Below are 21,394 nucleotides of genomic sequence, written 5' to 3' on the forward strand. Positions count from 1 at the left end.
ACAGCCGCGTTGCAAAGCGGTTCGTATCACATGCAGGTAAAGTGTGTCAGTCGGTGTGTGCGTTAAAAGGAGGACACGGGCACTGTAATATTGTAAAATTTAATTTCATGGCATTAATATAATGTATGTGAGCAGACAAGCTATCAAAATCAAAACAAAACAAAAAAAGAATATATTTTACACAAAATGAAATAAGCATCAGCAGCGTCACGACCACTTTTGAGATGATGATTGAACGAGGAGGAAAAAAGCCCAAAAACAGGACTGCTGGCACGACTGAAACAGGCGAGATTCAAACCCCCGGATCGTCCGTCACGTGGCCTTAACTGTCTAACAGGGAGATGTCTAGGCTGACAAGGTCTCAGGCAAAGCTAATTCTGACTGCTACACTATCATGGGTAACTGTGGCAGCTACTTCCGCGGCACCATCAGTCCTGTTTTTGCACTGGGATGTAGCAGATCGTACCTGGGTCTGATTACAACTTGAAATCAATTCATAACACCTCTTTCTGGGATTGATCGTTTGTGGCATGAGGGGAACTGACTCCACGGATCTAAAAAGTGCAGATTTCAGACAATATTGCACCCCAGGCAGGATGGAAGCACACCGACACTGTGGATTTCAATTAATAATCGACCCAGGTGAGGAGGGAGGTTTTGCCATGGGTTACAGGTTCTGACAGCACTGCAGTTTGCTCCCCCTCTGGCCGTCCGTGGTGGGTGGCACGCTGATGTCCACCACGTTGTTTCCCGGGGACTCGTCGTGGGCGGACCGCTCGGCGATCTGTTTCTGCGAGACGATGCGGTAGATTTCTGTTGTTGGGAAGATCGGAGAAGAGACAGATCAGCCTTTTAACCCTCTAGTCGAGCTGACAGGATCACCTTCGTAACGACACTGAAATGACACCTTGAGGGTTCGCGGTCCTCACTTGTCAGAGAAACACCCAAAATGATGCTCTGAACCCGGAGGTGAGATATTCAGTTACACAAAAATAACTAAGAGGAAGTTACACAAGTTTAGTTCCCGGACATTAACATTTTCGTGCAGTTGTATCAGTAATTTCTCTCTGTGAATTTCAGCTGCTGGGTTTATTTAAGACTTCCACACACACACACAGGTTTAGTGCACGCTGCCCAAAGTCGGGCACGTGGACCAAAACTGGCCACCATCAGATTCGATCTGTCAGAATAAGAATAATAACCTGAAATGCTGCTTCTGCATTTCTGAGGTGAAAAAAATGCTCTTTAAATATTCAGGATCCTCAATTATTGTTAGTTATTTATTCATAATCTGAACATGTTGGGCATGGTGACATTTTGTGTAAGATGCCATTCAATTAAAGGACACTTCACACAAAAATTAAGGAGCTTAGATCATCCTGACAAACTGTTTTTTCTTCACAAGGTTTTAAGTCACAAACCCAGGAAACAAAAAAAGGCATATCATATTTACAAAATGGATCTCACATTTTTTGTCTTGTGGGCTTCTGTAGACGCCATTTTGCCCTCTAAGAATACATTATAACAGCTTCTTGCTTTTGGCCCATTGACCTCCAAGGTAAAACAAGTTTGAGCACCCTATCCGTACTTTAGTCTCTTATTATTTAAGTAAAATATCAACAGCGTAGCTCTGCCGTCGCTCCTCTGTTCACCAGCATACCTGTTAGGATATTCTTGAAGGCTTCCTCAACGTTTGTTGAGTCCAAGGCTGAAGTTTCTATGAATGACAGATTGTTCTTCTCTAGGTGGGGAAGAAAAGAGAACATGTCTTTAACGGCAACAGAAGCTGTCTTGCTGCAGCAGCTCAGGGCAACTGGCAGGACAGATTGCAGTAAATATGAAATGAAAACATCTCCTCTCGTGTCTGACTGTGAGCTGCGGTACCTGCGAAGGCCCGGGCCTCGTCTGTGGGCACGGCCCTGAGGTGGCGCAGGTCGCTCTTGTTGCCAACCAGCATGATGACGATGTTGTTGTCGGCGTGGTCCCTCAGCTCCTTCAGCCAGCGCTCCACGTTCTCATAAGTCAGGTGTTTGGCTATGTCATAAACTAAAAGCGCCCCCACCGCTCCTCTGTAATATCTGTGACAGGAAGAAAAGACCGAGTGTGTTCAGGAAGTGACAGAATGTCTGCTGTCTTACAGGAGTTACTTCAATCTGCATGCTGTCTACTGTACTGAACTGTGTTTGAGGTCATGTTATGTAAGCGACTAGTTTCCTGGTGTCTTATTCAACCAATATACATGTTTCAAGCTGTTATGAGACGTTCTTAAATGTCTTTAATACAATTATATGTGAGTTATAAAGGTCAAAGTCTGTGTTTGCCTTCTGAATCCTACATGTTCTCTGGATTTACACTGAACATGTCTGACATTTATCAGATGCTCTTATGTATCTAGAACACTGATGGCTGACTGGAGGTTCTGTGTTTAAAGGAATAGTTCCCCCCAAAAATGAAAGTTCACTAGCCATTATCTAATCCCCTGAATGCTGATGGAGTCGGGGGAAGTTTTGTAGTCCGCAGAACATTTCAGATTGCAGCATTCTCCTAAACATTTAAGTAGATGGACACTTGTTCTAAAAAGTTATGAAACAATTGAAAATGATCACATAAAAATGACTCCACATCACTCGTCAAGTCTCGGGAGGCCCCATCATCCTAAATTGTTTTGAAAAGACATTATTTGCACCTTTTTGATCTTTACTTAAGATGCACAAGCTCGTCGCGCGTTGAGGGTGTAAATAACATGTTTCAAATCAATAAGGGATCCCTCCTGACATCTTAATTACGCCACACTAGCTGTGCGACGCCATTTTGTGTTTTTTTATTTTCAGTTTTGAAAACAAGTCCCCACCAACTTCCTTTGTTTTATGTTTCATGAGAATGCTGTAACGCTGTTTTGCTGCGAAGCTCCAGAAATGTAGAAAAGAGTAAATAAATGACTTTTTGGGTGAACTCATGAAGATCAATCACACTATCTCTGATTTTGTTGAGCAGTTATCTCAAATGATCGAGTAGTTTGGTCTTCAAAATGTAAATAAAGGTGAAAAACATCAATCTGAAACCCAAGCTAACGTCCCCAAATGTCTCGTTTTGTCCACAACACCAAATATATTCAGTTTACTGTCACAGAGGAGAAAACGAACCAGAAAATATTCACATTTACGAAGCTGGAATCAGAATTAAAACTTTTTTCCCCCCCTTCAAATTAATTGAATATCAAAACAGTTGGTGCCTAATTCAGTTGTTGACAACCAATCAATGACTTGTTGTGGTTGTAATCCTGACTAATCATTGATCAGAAAGTACCATCGACCTCTTTAACGTCATGTTGTGGCTCATATCCAGAACTGTCCCTGATCTAAGCGCTCTGCTTCGAGGGGACTCAGTGTCGGCGGTGGACTCACGCCGAGGTGATGGCTCTGTAGCGCTCCTGTCCCGCCGTGTCCCAGATCTGAGCCTTTATCGTCTTGCCGTCCACCTGGATGCTGCGCGTGGCGAACTCCACCCCGATGGTGCTCTTACTCTCTAGGTTGAACTCATTCCGCGTGAATCGAGAGAGCAGGTTGCTCTTCCCGACGCCCGAGTCCCCAATTAACACAACTGTGGAGGAAAAAGAGACGGAGAGAGACGGCGGGAGGGGATGGAAAAGATGAGACAAGTGTGTTTTGTATACAGTGTGTGTGACGGGTGAGGTAGAGGATAGGCTTTATATATTAATAGATCCGAGAAGTGTTGATATGGCATAAAACAGAGCCTCTAAATGTTGGCTTCAGCAGAACACTTCGGGGGCTTCGCGTTCCGGTTTGATTTATGGGATGTGGAAAATGCATATTTCTGCCGTAAAGTAGCAGCGCAGCAAATTACATAACACCTTCCCAGATGACATTAGACATGATCCGACTCTGACGCCATAAACGCTCCTATTTTAGAATATAATACCACGTAATGACACTGAAAAGCCTTTGAACCGCGTCTGTCCTGTTTTTAATCTATTTCACCGGATGTGAACTGCACAAGTTTAGTCTTTTGTCTTTTTTCTTTTGTCTTTTGTGTTCACTTTTTGCACTTTTCACTGAGTCTGTAAAGCATTTTGAATCGCCCCATTGTATAAACTGTACGGTGCAATAAAGCGGCCTCGCCCTTTAACAAATAAGAATCTGCCTTTTTTTCCCCTCCTCTTAAATTAAGTTCCATTTCAAATAGTTTCACAACAACAGCAACAACAACACTTGAATGGCTTCATTTTAAAGCGTTGTTTCAACAGATTCTGAACAAAATATGTGATGAATCCTCTGATAATTTGTGTGTTTGACACTGAACAATGTGCTACACTGATCTGTGGTCTGTTTTCTAACCAAATGAACAACTTTTATTATAGTTGCTGTCACAGTAGAGAATCACTGACAGCGAGGACGAGCGACAGAACCAGCAAAATCAAACATGCTACTGCTAAATTGAGGAAATTGATGACCTCAAAATTACAAATTCTAGTAAGTTTTTACCATTTTCAGCTTGTACAACTTAAATTTAATCGCCTACTTTACTTGGATATTCTGAGGTAATTAATTTCATGACATTTTCAAAGTGAAGGAGACTTTTAAAGTTTACACTGAAGGGACTATGAGGAGATCTGACATTTGGTTTTTATCACCCTGCTGTCAGTTATCCACTAAATAAAGATGTGATGGCAGAATCTAAATTATACAGTGACAACAGAAGGTTGTTCGTAACTTTTTAAATTTTTCCTCCAAGCAGAATAAACTCAACTGAATAAATGACGTCTTCTCTGCAGACTGACCGGAGTGTTTATATTTTATAATACGTACATAAATATATAGATTGATGTAATGGCGTTGATGTCAGGCGGTGTGGGAGAGAGTGACGCCCTTTGACGTGGACTTTGGTCTTTTTCACCTCACAGATCTTTTACATGCACATAAATGCAACATAACACGATAAAGGAAATGCAAACACCCCCTAAAAAAGCATCATTTAAATCAAATTTTCTGATACTAACCCTAAAATAAAATGATGAGCCTATAAGTGAGCATGACATGTCTCCTTTAAAAAAAACTTTTTCTCTTCTGCCACAAAGTTTCTAGTGCCTTCTTCTGCGTGAATGTGAAATCTAAAAGGAGTCTAAAAGTGCATCATGCTCAGTGTAAAGTGAGTCAACGCGGATCGATCCCGAGCAGGCCTGAGCTCAGTGAGAACATCAGAGGGGGGGAAGTGATCCATGCGGTCAGGACCGGACCGGGCTGAGGTGGCTGCAGCCTCCATCACAGCAGCAGCAGCAGCAGCAGCAGCAGCAGAGGTGGAGCCCTTTTGTTTTCTCTCTCACACACACAGACAAAAAAAGGAAATCGAGCCGAACTTTGTCCCTGCGTGCCGACATCGCTCCGGTCCGGGGCTGCAGGAAGCTGATAACAGGGCTTCATCAAAACCTGAATCGACAGTTTCAGGCCGCCTTGCCCTTCCTGTTTCGGCCGGGTGCACAGACGATGGCTCGGGCAGAGAGAGGGAGACAGAGAGGTGGGGGAGAGAGAGAGAGAGAGCCTCCGGCAGATGCCCCATTCATCCCACAGAGGATACTTTGTTACAGCTAAATGGCTCTTTTGGCTCCTGCAGGCCCGGGATGTTAATGTGCCACAGGAGCTGATAGCACGATCAAAGGAAGTCATTCTGGATCAGACTGAGGCTCCCCTGAAGATAAAACCCGGACCTGAGTTCTGGTGCCTACCCCCTTCCATCTCCACATCACACACACACACACACACACACACACACACACACACACACACACACACACACACACTCATCCAGATCGTCATGATAATACAAACACACACACACACACACACACACACACACACACATGCAGATTCTAATGCTGCCTCAGAAACAATCATGTGAGGATGGAGCTCATTGATCAGCAGAAAGGCTAACAGGCCTCTGATCGAACCTCAGGGAGGTGATGAGCACACAAACAAACCAAATGTCATTCAGTGACAGAGTGAGAAAGTGTTTCGCAAACCAAACGACAAAAAAAGGAGAAAAAAAAAAAATCCCGCAGCTGTGTGAGTTGATGAAAGTTTAATAGAAAAAAGGTTAGAGCACGGATGGGGTGTTGCATCCTCCACCTAATAAATATAGCTGCAGGCGCTGTGGTGTCACAATGACAGCATTCTGTTGTAATAACAGCAGGCGACCATCATCCGGCACCGACACCCGAGCCAGAACCGCACCACAGAACATTTACAGGCATTTGAATACATCACAGCTTCGTCGGTGAGAGCCTGTGTAAAAAAAGAGGAATGCAGTCATTTTTTTTCCTCTCATTTTTCTCTCTCTCTCTTTACCTTTGAACAAGAAATCGTATTCATCGTCTCGGTTCCCCATTCTAGACGAGGCCGCTCCAACGCTTGGGTCCGGAAGAGGATGTGCGAAGAGTTCGGGTCCGGATTGTCGTTTTATATGCCAGAAAAATATGGGAAAAGGTCTGCGCTGAGACTCTGCGCCAGTTTTGGCTGTCAAGGCGAGCTGGCCGCAGAAGGGGAGAGCTCCCAACTCTGCAGAGGGAGGGGAGGAGCCCCTGCGCCGCACATAGCTGCCGCACGGGGGCGCTCCTGGCTCGGCATGCCGGCAGAGAGCAGCCAAGCTGGAGCCCAGTGACAGCCGGGCAACTCTGGATGGAGACAACAACAAGGGCAGGGCCTCGGTGATGAGCATTACTTTAAAGTTATAAACACTTAAATACACTCATCATGTGGATTTTTAAATAGTGTATATTCTCTACAGGGCAATATTCAAACATTATGATTTGGTGGAGAAACTTAATCTAAATTGTAGGTTTGCACAACACTCAAAAGTTTGTCTATATTAATTCTCGGTGTAAAACTATAGAAGAGGTTTTTTCTTTTAATGTGGAGAGAAAAAAAAATAAGGGCTTTAAAATTCACACAAGGGGATTATAATGGTTATTGTATTGTTTGTTTATTTGTTTGTATGCAGAAAGAAAAGTGGGTAAACGTGTGTATAAATTATATATTTGTCCCATTCTCATAACTATTTATCCAGTTCTTCTGCAGGTACTGACTGAAATAAAGCACCCTGTGGTATTTAATGATATTGTTTTTTCTTTTTGTTTTTAGCTTTAGCTTTAATCAACTGAAATACCGTAAAAAAGGTGTTCCTTGTGGTTTGCTCACTTAAGGGCTAAGTGGAAGTGCTCTGTGTACATGTATGCAACCAGAAAATAAAACATGATGTCCATTTGAAGACGAAAAGGTTATTGTAGGACTACAAATGTTATTCACATGAGCTGAGCTTATAGGGGAGATAGTGAGTGTAATAATTACGTTTATATGTCCTTCATTTCCACAACCCTGCCTAATAAAGAATCTTACAGACCGTAGTGGTAACATATATTGCATCTATAATACAGACATTGGTTTTAGGTTACAAACAAGATTTGTAAACCATATATTCACAGTATAAACTACAGCTTTTTGATGGAGATTCAGCTGAAAGATATTCTTTTGTAGAAGTGTGAAAATCACCATTTTAAAATCAAATACTTCTATAAAGTAGTTTTTATTGGTTTGCCTACAATTCCCTCATACAATCAGATACTGTATAATGTATAACTGTATAATATCTTTGAATGCTGTGGGAAATGTGCTCCCAAAAGTTTAATTCAGCTCGCTTATTGTTGCCATTTCATACCACGAAGATGCCAAATGACGAAAGTAGAGAGGCAAATAATGACGTATGTCATGTAAATTACAAAATGTAAATACATTTATCTTTTTTTGTTGATCTAATCATAGATTTTCCTTTCAGTTTCGTAGATGACAACATTTATGTACGTTGAAACTGAAAATTACGACGACATACGTCCATCAGTTAGCGAGTGTCGTAAATGCAGCAGGTGTCATAGAACACACACAAGCTTCCGAAATTCCTACTGTCATGAAAGAAGCACCGTTTGGGTTTTGGATATGGGCGGGGCCAGACCGTCGACATCCCTGCCTTCCAGTTACACACACACACACACACTGACAGCTGGCCCCGCCCCAAGCCCCTCACCTCTCCTCCTATTGGCCGAGCGGAAGGTCAGCTGCTGCGCCAAGGATGCACGTGCTGCTCCGCGCATTTCAAGATCAAGATGGCAGCCTCCGTGTGTCGGTGCTACGAGGTGAGACGACCATACATTGTCCTTCACTGCAGCTCCTGAGTTTCCAGCAGATAATTTGATTAAGGGAGTAGTAACGCACGGCTTTGTTAGTCGTTCCCTAGCTTCCGGTTACGTTGTTTGGATTCTGTATTGTTTTTTTTTTGCTCAGCGAGGAGCGCGAGACGTCCGTTAGAGAAGGCCTTGTTGCAGCGGGCTGACGGCAGGGTTCACCATGTTCTCTCCTACATGTCAGCGTCTAACGTTCACATTTCGTTTTAGACTCGTAGGTAGGACGGTCCTTGTGTTTTGGGGGGCTTTAAAAACTGCGAACATTTGGGTGAAAGTTGAGCCTTTTAGACTGACATGTGTAAACTGGCACTGACTCGTCGCGTCAGTGACCGGCTGTTATAAAACACAGGCAGTTGTAACATGGTCCTTAAAGATGATGGTGGTATAACCGTTTGTTTAATCATGGCGGTGTTAAATCAGATTCGGTGACCTGACTGGGAATTAAGCTATCACAGTTAATCATTGTTAGCCATGATGTTTAGCTCTTAAACAAACATTAGCTGTCAGATGGAGTCTCAAAGTTTGAATGTGTGATTGTCAGTGACTGTAAATCACTCTGAGGATGAACTACTTGTTCTGTCACTTCTATCAGAATTTGTGACCATTTCCACAACAACCCTATGTGCACCATTTTACGTTACACTCCCAAAATAATGTATGTATGTACGTCAGAAACGTTAGTGGCATTACAGGTGAACTTCCTGCTTTGGGGGTCACAGAACCTGGTGCAGCAGCTGACTGCACACAGGAGTACAGTCACACAAATGTCATCGCTCGTAGTTAAATCCTCTATTGAGATGCAGACGGCTGACAAATGAACAGAACGTCTGAATATTGAGAATGCTTTTAGATGTGTACCATATGAAATAAGCAATTATCCTGTCAGCTGGCCCCTTTTGAATAACTTGCGCGTCAAGCGGGGAAGAGGAAAACATTAAAGTGACTTTCAAAGGGACGCAGATGACTGCAGCTTTAGTAACAAGTGAATCAAATGGCAGTGACTAAAACGACAGTGAGGGCTCTGTTATGCTGTTGGTGGGTTGTCTCCTTCAATGAAAATAGTCTCTGAATGGTTAGATCTCGACCCAGTTAAACACTTTAATGTGATTTTTGGACAAATATATGAGACAGTGCTCTACAACAGTATCAGTCGAAACACTAAGTGAGGTAATATCTATAATCTGCATCTATAACAAGGAGCATTGAAGCTGTTCTCAGCGACTGTGTTGGACCACACCTTACTGATTTACCTTTACTTGACATTGCTTTTAATGTCATCCATCTGTGTGTGCTGTCACAAATGTTACATATAATCTGCTGAAGATTTTTAGCCAGGAAGACTAGATGCAAATTTTCCTGTAAAAGACCAAAAAAACAAATTGGAAATTGGGTTCTTTTAAGTAAAAACACTGCTGCTGTTTTTCCTGCCTCCTTCCTTTTTCATCCCCGCTCACTACTGATGGGGCCTGACTCATTAGTATCCCATTAACCACCTGTCACTCATTCTTTATCCACTGCAGTGTTGGCAGAGTTGATGTTTTGTATTTACCCTGACTTTTCATTACAGCTGGTTGGCAGACGTGCCTTAGCCCTCTGCTCCCGGCCGCTGGTCTCCTCATCGTGGAGAGGAGATCCCTACAGGTTACATGGGAGCCCAGCTGCAGCCGTGCAGGTACACACTGGACTGCTCACCTTTAATTACACGTACTCATTGTGGATTATATCATAGAAAACAATCAGCTGTTTGTGTGACTTTAATGCCACAGATGAAGCAGGATGTGAATAATATGCTCACTCTACTCATTCGTCTGTCTTGCTTTCTTTCTGCCTCATTAGGTGCGATATGCATCAGGACGTAAAGGTTTCCTGGGAGAGTTTGTGGACAACCTGCGTCAGGAGTTCACCAAGAACCAGGAGATGAAAGACAACATAAAAAAGTTCAGAGAGGAGGCCAAGAGGCTCGAGGAGTCTGACGCTCTCCAACAGGCCCGCAAGAAATTTGTAAGAACGCTATTGAGTTCGTAGCATCTGTGATTTTACTATTAACAGAATCTCTATGAGTCATGAAATGTAAGTGTAATTTATCTGCATCACTTGTTTTTTTATTTCCTCCTGTAGAAAACTATAGAGGCTGAGACAGTGAAGACTTCAGAGGTGTTTAAGAAGACCTTTGGCTCTCTGTCAGAAACTGTGAAGGAGGTAAGATGTCACCACTTCCTCACGCTCCTGTGCTGTGGGTGCAGATCCACCTATAGGAAAACTGTTGGACTTCTCTGACTGATTATACCGTTTTCTCAATTATCTCAAAAGGTCATTCTGGGCTGCAACTTTCAATTATTTTCCTTCTCTATAAATCTGTCGATTTTGTTCTGACTGTGTTGTGTTGGCATGTTGACCACAGGGTCTCGAGGAGGTGAGTCGTACCGACATCGGGAAGAAGATCAAGGAAGGTGTGGAGGGCGCAGCGAGGACGGCCATGCACTCCGCCGAGTCCGTCACCAAAGGTGGAGAAAAACTGGGCCGAACGGGTGCATTCAAGGCCATCTCTCAGGTCAGGAGAGACAACATAACATCCACAAGTTTCAAAGATTTCACTCTGAAACGAGAGCGTTTCTGGAGGAGTAATACATGTTATCTCTGTAGAGCGTGGAGACCATGAAGAAGGAGATAGATGTCGGTGACGCAGGGCCTTACAGAGCTCCCTCTCAGCTGAGGAAGAGAAGCGATTTCTCCTCCAAATCAGCTGACACCGACTCCCGAGTGTTCGAGGCCAATGAGTGAGTGATGGTTGGATCTAAAACTCCACTTCCTGTCAACACATATCTTCTTTTGGACAGTGTTTGACCTGTTAATCTGTAAGTGCACTAACGGTGGAAGTGATTCTCTTTCTTGTGTTTCCTGTTGCAGAGAGGATATGGGTGTCGTGCTCCACAAGGATTCAAAGTGGTTCCAGCAGTGGAAGGACTTCAAGGACAATAACGTAGTTTTCAACAGTAAGAAAATCCCCTGGATTTATTAGCTCAGGTGCTGTGGAATTAGTGTTATATCACAAGTCACCTGGAGTATGCACATATGTAGTTTCCTTTAAAGGCAGCAGGTGGCGCCAGACTCTGTCCAGTAGCTTGCACAATAAACTAGTACAGCTCAGGTGCCTTTGTGCAGCCACTGCTGCACATTTTATCCCCCGTAATGACAGAAATCATTCACATTTGATGTCAGACAATCGATCCTCATCAGTTTCCGTCCTGTTGTTTCCTTCAGGGTTCTTTGAGATGAAGATGAAATATGATGAAAGTGACAACGCCGTCATCAGAGCGTCCAGAGTGGTGACGGACAGAGTCACTGACTTCTTAGGTACAGTAATGCTCCATCACAAGATATAAAGCTTTACATTTGATAATGCTGCATTCATGGTACTGAGTGAGATCTGATGGTTGATGTTAATGTTTTTTTTTTTTTCCCCAGGCGGTCTCTTCTCAAAGACAGAAATGTCCGAGGTGCTGACGGAGATCGTGAAGGCGGACCCCACCTTTGACAAAGACTCCTTTCTCAAGCAGTGTGAGAAAGACATCATCCCGAACATACTGGAGGTAAACAGACTCCTCTGGCTGCTTCTCTCAGCCTCTTTAGTGGAACACCCACAAGCATTGAGCTAAGTAAAGACTTATTGAATTAAAAATTTGAACTTTTACCCCAGACCAGAAATGGTAAATTAATTTGTGACTTCTCCTGTTGGAGCCAATAAAAGCCAGGCTGCAGCTGTCAGAATTTAAAGCAATTTCAGCAGCAAAAAACATCATTCAAATGACTGATGGCAGGAAACACTCAGTGTGTTGTGTCCTCCAAGTTACAGAACATATCAAGCATATCATTTTGAAAAAGGGATGGCTTGTTGTTTAATGAAATGAAGAACTGGGGCCTCATTTATATTCTCGTACTTACAGTCGATTCATAAAAGATGCTGAGTATAAAAAACTTTGGTTAAGCTGGTTCTAAATCTCCCGTTTGTAACTTAAGAACCTGTGATCTACACATTTCAAATCAACTTCAGCTGACACCACCTGTCTTGAGATTTCCCCCAGCACAAATAAATGTTGAGGGTTACAACTGACCAAAAGAGGCCCCTGTTGATATTTAGGCTACAATACCTTAACATGCAACTGTCTGGTAAAACAGTGACTGAAGCGTAAATAAATTATACACAGAAAAAGTCAAATGTAGTGTTTCAGCTGTCAGCCTGAAATATCCCTCTGTTGTAGTCAATCATCAGTAACAGTGTCTCTGTCCCTCCTGCAGGCGATGATCCGTGGAGAGCTGGACGTATTAAAAGACTGGTGCTATGAGGCCGTAAGTTCAATGCTGCAGTTTGATATTTAATCAAGTCTTTGTGTTTCATCTCCCCAAGTCCCTAAACATCTCAAAACATAATTACTGAGGATAAATGCTGCCAGGAGACCTGGTGTAGTGCTTTCTGTGTCTGTTTTTCAATGTTCTTGTGTACAGCTTTAGGTAAAATGCTTAACTGTCGCCTGGCATATGTTATCATGTGTCGTGACCAGTGTGTGTTTTCTGTTGCAGACGTACAGTCAGCTGGCTCACCCCATCCAGCAGGCCAGAGCTCTGGGACTCCTCTTCCAGTCCAAAGTCCTGGACATTGATAACATAGATGTAAGTGATTCACACCACACATCACACTTCGTGTTATACGCACTGTGTTTGCATTTTTCCTCACTTATACCTTCTCTCTGTTCAGCCTTTTCCCTCATAATGATGTTTAGATATATTTACATGCAAGAGAGCAGATATCACTTATTGTTTCCTGGCCTTTTTAATAAAGTTTCTGTAGAAAGCTGCAGTAACTCTTGTTATGCGTGTTCTTCTCATTTCATTTGTCTGTACATTGCAGCTGGCGATGGGGAAGATGATGGACCAGGGCCCGGTACTGATCATCACCTTCCAGGCACAGGTCGTCATGGTGATCCGTAGCCCCAAAGGAGACATTGTGGAAGGAGATCCGGTCAGTAAACTCATGATCGTAGGGAATCTAATATAAACGGAGTCATCTCAAGGAAGTAAACAACTGAAAATTAGATCAGCACTCTGCAACAAATGTCACTTTCCCATCTGTCTGTATTACTTTGAATATAAGTGTTAATCACAAGATGAATATTAATATGTTGCATTTAGTCTGTCTAGCAGGTTGCATCACTCAATCCTCATCACAAGCCAAATCAGAAAGATGCTGTAGTTCTGAAAATTGAAGATAAGCCTAGGAAAACCATCCACCCTTCTCCACACTGTCTCTCTGTGGCTGACCCTCTGCTCCTCTCCCCCTCCTCAACAGGGGAAGGTCATGAGGATGATGTATGTGTGGGCGTTGTGTCGTGACCAGGAGGAGCTCAACCCCAACGCAGCCTGGAGACTCCTGGACATCTCCGCCTCCAGCACTGAGCAGGCCCTCTAGGACGAGGAGGAGGAGGAGGAGGGGGGATGCAGGTGTAAAAGGTCGATACAGGATGCACTAACTGTGAAGACGGGCAGGAGATACGAAGATGTGGCCGGAACACATGCACGTGCTGATTCACTTATACATACCATCAACATTTGAAGGCAGAGTGCGTCCTTGCTCCTGTGTTACGCCAGAGACTGCAACCTCACACACTCATATTTGGTGTAAAAATGTGCATCAACATAGAGACAAAATACCAACATATAATATATCAATAGGAAACTGTGCTTCCACCGATATGTGTGTGTCGTTCGTGCCTCAAGGTGGAGTGTAAATATAGAACATTTACATTCATTTGAACAGGATGGAGCCAACTTTTTCACCGAGCCTGTGCCGTTTCCCCCCCTTTGTTTCATCCAATGGTACGGTCCATACTGGCCTGGTGGCTACACCCGAGATAAGAAGACAACATCAGTGGAGAGAAAATGGACAACGGGACTGTGATTTTTAACCCTTGGTCACAAGACTATAACTGGGTTTGAAGCTAAACACTGACTTTGTGAAGTGACGTAAATAGAAAATTCAAATTTGGGCAGTGGGATGGAGCCTGTCGCAGCAACCAATATATCTCAGTGGGACGGTTAAAAGGGGCAGTCCACCAATTTGATTCAAAGCCACCTCAGATTGTGTTTGAGACAAAATTCTGATGTGGTTTCTACATGGTTCCTGCTGGCTTTCACATGAGACAAATTCTAACAAATACAACAGGGATCGACCGATCATCAGCTTGGCTGACTGTCAGATCAGAAATTTTTGTTTGTTTGTTTTTTCCATTTTTTTGTTTGTTCTTGTCCTGTTTCCAACAGACAAAATTTAGAAAATGAGCTACTTTTGTCTGTAGTCACCCACTCAGCATTCCAGCCACAACAGTCTGATTGGTTACATGTCAAGACTGAATAATCTGAATCTGCAAAGTATCTACTAACTAAAGTTATCAAATAAATGTGGTGCAGTGGAAGTATAACGAAGCAGAACACGGGAAGATTCAAAGAACAGCAATTGTGCGTTTTTACTTTCCATCAGTAGTTATTTAAGATATTGATTATCTGTATCTGCCCTAAAAACATTGTATCAGTCGATCCCTAGTGTACAACAAGTACGATGAAGTTTAAACCATATATAATATGATATGTGTATGGAGGGTTCATATGTTCATATATGTGCTGTAGCTCAGAGAGCCCAGTATATCACAACCTGAGAAGAGTGTATGAACTGCAGCCTGTTTTGTCAGGTCGCGGTGCATCGGGGCCTCCAGTCTCTGTACAGTGTGAACACCCTCAATAAGAAGAAATCTATTGCATCCACAGCTCTTAACCTCGTTGTAAATATATTAAATGTTGTAAGCTCGGATGGGACCACTTCCAATGTGTCACCATGGCAGCTCTATTGTTTCCAGGAACATTTGCCATCTCATGTTGCACGTTGTTCAGCTGTACAAACACGTTTGGTTTGACTTTTATATTTGTTGCTTCTCAGCAGGACAGTGCTGAAGATGAAGACTTGAATGAATGAGTGAATTACCAGACTGTCGTGTTGGCTGTATTTAACATTTATTCTGTGTGTCCATGTGGGTCTCTGTTCACGTGCTGCTGGAGATTGAACACGATGATTGTAAAATCTAAGACTCAGTCCAGACTTCTCGTAGAGATTAGATCATGTCCTCATCTGAGTTCGGTTTAATTCTGATTTTCTACACAAGTCATACACACCTGATTCAAATGAAGAGGCGAACAACTGAAGCAGTAGCTGCCATTCTTGTGACCCAGAGGACGAACGCTTTCCATATTGGGACACTTCAGGAGCTGTTCTCCATTTAAAACATCCTCTTTGAATACAAAATGCAGCTTCATCATTAGAAATCAAGGTTGCCAAGACGCTAAGTGTTGCAACACTGCTGTGTCTTCCCCAGAGTTGGCGAGAATCACTTTCCCACTTCATGTAGGACTGCACTGCATATTTTCCCCACATTTTGATAGAGTGTTAATTCAATAAACAAATCTAATGTGGGCAGCGGCTCAGATACTTTTGACACACTTTTTTTTAACATCTGGCTTTAATCCAATGGCTGTGATGCTGTTTATGTTTCAGTTCAGCCACACTACGTAAAAGTACATGTTAGTGCTGCCTCTGCTGTGCTCAAAGGGATTTAGGTGGAGTCTAAGACAGATAACAGCAGCTGTAATAAGCATTAAACAAACTGCAGCACGCACAACAATACAGGTCAGCAGACAGCAGTAGTGGGTTCACACTAGTTATCTTTCTCATGTGAAGAGTGCAAGAAAAAACTTTGGTCGTATAGTCAAATAAAAAGCAGAGCGGTGCTGAATCAACCAAAAGGAAAAGCACAAAATGGATAAGAGGCAGAATAGAAATGTTAAACTGTTTGAACGTTATCTTGTCAGAGTGGACAAAGACATGATGCAGTCAACTTGCAGAATAAAGTCGGCATAGATCACGTGTGCAGTTGTCATTAAATAGCTGGTTGAACGTCGCTTCAAATCTATTGGACAATGAATCAAAGGGTGGGAGTCGCCCTCGTCATTATCCACGTGCTAGACGCCGCATTTCAACTTTGTAGTTTTTTTTGTTTTTAACTTTTGTCAAATACAAGAATCTCTCAAGCGTGATAAATATGAGAAACATTACAAGTAGAGAAATTCATCAGTGCCAGAAGGTAAAACATCAGAAGACGACAGAACACCGACCAAGGATGAAACTGAAGAAACAAAAACATCTGTCGAGTGTGACAAATTTTAGGAAGCATGACAAAGTCAGATCTTCTTTCATGCCACAGAGCTCTGCTGTGTTCAGAGTGTGATCCAGCAGTGACTTGATGCTGAAACAATCTCTAGGAGAACTGTAAAGATGCTGCAGAGCTGCGGTTGGTTTCTGCATAATGTCGGGCAATAACGTCATCCGTGTTTTGTTAATTTCGCAGTCTTATGTTCAGATCTGTGAGTCTTTAAAAAGCTTATTTTTCAACCAACGTAAACCAGACCAACATGTAAAACAACATGCATACCACAGTGGTGAATGAAGGATTTAGTGAGGTGTTTTATTCCAGTAGGTGGATGTGTAAAGATTTATTTATCATTTTAGTTCTCGGCAGAGGAAGTGATCAGTTAAGAAGTCGAGGTAGCTCTTCTATCAGGGAAGATACGTGTTTTGATGTTCCTGTTAGCTTTGTTTATGTTGGACCAACAATAAGATCCTCAGACACGACATCAAGGTTTTTGCAGGATACAATAATTCTCACGCTCTCCTGGAGGTGGTGACATCGTCACATCACTGCTGTATCACACTCTGAACACAGCGGAGTGTCATTAATGAAGAACCGAGTTTGTCAGACTTCCTCTAATTTGTCACACTCGACAGACGGCTATTTCTGTTCCTGACGTACTTTCATCCTTGTACCTCTAGCAGAGGTCAGTGTTCGCCTTCTGGCGTTGATGAATTACTGTATTTGTAATGTTTCTTATATTTATCACTCTTGAGAGATTGTTGTATGTGTGCCTTTTTGTCATTTCAACCTCATGGCAACTGCACACCTGAGCCAGGTTGACTCTGATTGTTCACCTCACGTCTTCATCTACTCTTATCGACTCTGATGTCGAAAATGTGAGTGTGTTTTGCGCAACTGAAGTCTGTAAATTTCTTCTGAAAAAAGTTTGCTGTCCTCGAGCTGAGCAGCACCTGATTCAGCTGCATTTACACACTTGATGCCACTGACCGTCCTGTTATATAAATCAAGTCAAGGCACAAACATGCTCCAACATTTATACTCTTTAAGTTCACTGGATAAAATCTGTCTGTTAATTTATGCGATCATTTTTCTTTCCATTTGATCAGAATAAAGATAAATCCTTCAGAATGGAAAAGCTTGAAAAATGATCCTTTTATTTCCAGATTTTCTCTTCGTCATCATGGTGTTCATGCATTTTGAAGTGTCCCACTAAGATTTACAAATTACATCTGTCCTTGACCTCAACATTCGATATTTCACCTTTGAGTCGAGAAGATTAAATTCATGAGTTTTTTTTTTATACTTTTACCCAGTAATATGTCGGTCTGCAGAATAAAGAGTGCTGTTTAACGACTTGCTCCGTCCAGGCTTCCTCGCAGTCAGCAGCTTTGTATGCGCTGTGTATGTTCCTGCTCACAAGAGACAATTAAACTCTACACGTGTGTGTGTGTGTGTGTGTCCGTTGTTTTCTCATTTCAAAGCTGACATGCTTTGATAGATGCCCATGGATCTGGCCATTGACACTGGTTGATAAACCTATAGATTTGGTAGTGTAGGGATGATAGATCAGGCTTTAAATAACGCGTGCCTGTAGATTCGCACACACGGCCGATATATAGGAGACCTCATCCCACGGCTGTCTGCTGTGATGAATGACCGGCGACGTCCTTATACTAACTAACCTCCTCCGCTCCCCCAAAGTCCACTCGCTTCTCTTGACTATAACCCGCTGACGTGTGAACAAACATCAGCTCCCGCAGCTGAATTAACTCTGATTCCACGTGTGGTTTAATTTCTTTGTGCAGCGCAACAACAGTCAAACATTTGAATCACAGGATACACATTAGTATGAGCACCCTCGTGGAAAGAGTCCATGTTCCTCCCCCTGAGCAGTGAGCATGCTTATTGTATGTGATTGGATGGAGATGGATGGATGCATTAACACAACAGCCTGGGAGCAGAGGAGACCTGGGAGGCAGTGCAGTGCTTTCCTTTCTCTCCCTCTTCAGTTATTACAGTGTGTTCCTGGTGACACACCACGCTGAACCCTAACCTACATAATGAAAAGCTTTTCAGTGTTGTGTTCGCAGATTCAGACCATTATGCAAGCAGATTTTTACACGGAGTTTACATGTCATGAAACCTAGATTATTTGTTTCAGTCTGAATTAATTTGGTTTGATGAGAAGCAGCAAACTTCAACACAGTATGTCTCAAAATAACTGACCTGAGTGACCATAGTGGAAGACAATATATGTTTTTTAATGTCTTAAAAGTAGATAAGTTATGTTTGCACATAATTTAACCTGACTTATGTACGTTACATGGGTGGGTTTGTACCTTGAAGGAGCGATATGGGAGTCAAGTTCGCACTAAAAACAAACAGGGGGCAGAATATCACCAGGAGAACCGCTAACTGCTGCTAACATTAGCTGCAGTTGGGTGGTTAGCTCAGTTAGCTGTTCATCTAGCGGCCCAAACTGGGAGTTCAGAGCACCAGAGAAATATCTGCGTTTACGCCTCAAGGGCTGGGGCTAGCTGGTTAGCATGCTAACTTTAGTAGATATCCCTGCGACACAATATCCATCACTTGGAATGTTTTCAACTAAAATTCTAACATATTGCACTTTACACAAGTTGTTTTCTTGTCAAATCCCAACCAGCAATAAAGGTCTGGTGCATCATCATGTTGTTTCTGTTGTCATCAAGTGGTGATACATGTTTCAGGAGTCTCTGTCGTTTTGTTATGAGGATGTCAACAGTAAAGTTTCATCTGTGCCCCACAATCATTCCTCATGTGTCTCTGGGTTTCAGTAACCCAGATTCACCTGCTGTCTCTGGGTCCAGGTACCCTGCAGAGGTGACCTACGTCTGCTCGCTGGGCCACAGCTTGACCTCCCGCCGCACCATCTGTGACAACAGGGAGAGTGATGGAAATGTTGAATTTCATGAGCTCACAGGTTGGAGACTTTTATCAATTAGGACCTCAGTGGGCGTCCTGCGGCAACACAGCTCAGTGTGATTTGATTACGAGCCCCGTCAGGGCAGTGTTACAATCCACTGACTATTAATTAAACCTACAGGGAGATGCGGATGTGTACGAATGGCAATCTGTCCCGGTGTTTGTACCGTTTTAATTGTGTCAATTAATTACTTCTCACAGCGAGTGTCTGGAGCCCAGCCACAGGCGCAGTCAGGCTGAATCACCTGTTTTGCTCCACATCTTGATAATGTGTTTCCTGCAGGTCAACAAAACATATGAGGCATCTGATATAAGATGTAACTAAGTCAGCTTATGCAACCTGCGGTAATGACGTCTTTGTCAAAACTTTATCAAACTGAAAAAGGAATTTTTTAAATGTATTATTTCAGGGAGCTTTTCATCATTAACTTTTTCTAACTTTTAACTTTTTAACAATAACATTTTTTGTAAGTTTTATTTAAATTAAGCACTTTTTTGGAGGAAATTCCTCGTAAAATCAACAACTGTTTGGAGTCAAGCCTTTATATAAATATATATTTTTATATGTTTATTATAAAACATATACACTCTTGTCAGTCAGCAGACATACAGCTGTAGCACGGTTATTTTAGATCACACTACTTTGCTCAGCATGACCCGAGATGTTGCAGCAATGAAGCATCTGAGAAAAATGTTTTTCGAAAATTAACGTATGTAAATCTGTTTTACAAAGACACCCAAAATAAAACTGCAAATAAAGAACCTGAAAATTAGCATCATAGTGTTGCTTTAAGTGCTTCATTTTGTCGTTGCAAAATATATGTTTATGCAGACTATATATTCTGATTTTATAAGAATATTGAATGATTTGTCAACGTTGGATCTTTTTTCTTGCTTTTATCGAATCCAGTATCATCAGGGTCGAATTTCTCATAAACAGTTTTTCATTTGTTTCAAGGAAACTTTCTGAGGTATTAAAAGAAAGAGTCAACATTTGATTTATGCTGTTTCAAACAAACTCCAACAATCTGGTGGGTGATTAGTGAATCCTCAAAACAAAATAAAACATGGGAATATAACATAATATAAAACGGGACACTAATTACTCACTCCCACTTGTGTCAGTGACATATTGGCTGCAGGGCTACAAGAGCCGCTCCGTGTCCTCTCTTCTTACATAATGTCAAAGCCACACACGGCTCTGGGCGCTGTACTCATCCGGACGAGGAGATTATGTGTGCAGCTGAGGGAGGGAGGGAGGAAGGGAGGGAGGAAGGGAGGAAGGGAGGGAGGGAGGTGGGCCGGACCCCTCAAAGTGAGCGGACTTAAAGCTCCTGACAGAGCGGAGGAGAAGGAGAGAAGAGAGGAGAGGAGGAGGTGCTGCAGGACGTGACCAGAGATCAGACCTGAAGCTCGGCGTGCATCCAGAGACGATCCTGGAGCTGAATCATCATCATCATCATCATCATCAGCAGCAGCAGCAGCATCACCTGTCACACAAGTAAGTACACAGCACTGATTTTTGTATTCTGTTTTGTTTTGATGTCATGAATTAGCTTCAGGCTGGAGCTGTGACTGTCGTGTCAGACGTGGCCGAGGGAAACTTCATGAAAGACAAGTTGTCCTCTGCAGGCTGTAACTTCTGTTCTGTTGTGTAACTTCACTTCACATTATATTGGAACAATGAAAACTGGCCAAAATTCAATGTTTTAAAGGAAGTATATATATTTAATCTATCCCTTAAAGGGGTGCAATGTAGAATTTCAAACTCAGAATTTTAAGAAACGTTAATATTAAGCTGTTCTCTGAGAAAATCGTGGAAACGTGGCAGGGTCCGCCACAAATACACAAAGTAAAACAATATAAAACTGTGTCGTCCTAGTTTGTTTATTCACTGATGAAAACAGACACTGTGTTCTCTTTATGTCTAAAAGAG

At 42.6% G+C, this 21,394-nt stretch overlaps 2 protein-coding genes across 4 annotated transcripts; one reads left to right on the forward strand and one right to left on the reverse strand.

Moving 5' to 3' along the window:
- Nucleotides 1-83: 83 nt before the first annotated feature.
- On the reverse strand, nt 84-6,610 carry LOC119011090 (ras-related protein Rab-11B). The gene is made up of 5 exons (XM_037083915.1): nt 6,360-6,610; nt 3,405-3,600; nt 1,885-2,078; nt 1,661-1,741; nt 84-813 (listed from the first exon to the last, which is right to left on the reverse strand). Exons 1-5 carry the CDS (start codon nt 6,397-6,399, stop codon nt 668-670), a joined length of 657 nt encoding a protein of 218 aa, XP_036939810.1. The 5' UTR covers nt 6,400-6,610; the 3' UTR covers nt 84-667.
- Nucleotides 6,611-8,046: 1,436 nt separating this feature from the next.
- On the forward strand, nt 8,047-15,312 carry LOC119011525 (mitochondrial import inner membrane translocase subunit TIM44-like). 3 transcript variants are annotated; one of them, XM_037084720.1, is made up of 13 exons: nt 8,047-8,197; nt 9,813-9,917; nt 10,082-10,246; nt 10,364-10,444; nt 10,647-10,796; nt 10,889-11,022; nt 11,153-11,238; nt 11,507-11,599; nt 11,711-11,835; nt 12,542-12,592; nt 12,824-12,913; nt 13,152-13,262; nt 13,590-15,312. In XM_037084720.1, the coding sequence occupies exons 1-13, from the start codon at nt 8,168-8,170 to the stop codon at nt 13,707-13,709; spliced, it is 1,341 nt and encodes a 446-aa protein (XP_036940615.1). In that variant the 5' UTR covers nt 8,047-8,167; the 3' UTR covers nt 13,710-15,312. The 3 variants fall into 3 exon arrangements, with proteins under 3 accessions (XP_036940615.1, XP_036940616.1, XP_036940614.1); XM_037084721.1 differs by lacking the exon at nt 8,047-8,197 and adding an exon at nt 8,341-8,463; XM_037084719.1 differs by lacking the exon at nt 8,047-8,197 and adding an exon at nt 8,394-8,459.
- The last annotated feature ends 6,082 nt before the right edge of the window (nt 15,313-21,394 follow it).

Source organism: Acanthopagrus latus, chromosome 21 (assembly GCF_904848185.1).
Source record: "Acanthopagrus latus isolate v.2019 chromosome 21, fAcaLat1.1, whole genome shotgun sequence".
NCBI lineage: Eukaryota > Metazoa > Chordata > Actinopteri > Spariformes > Sparidae > Acanthopagrus > Acanthopagrus latus.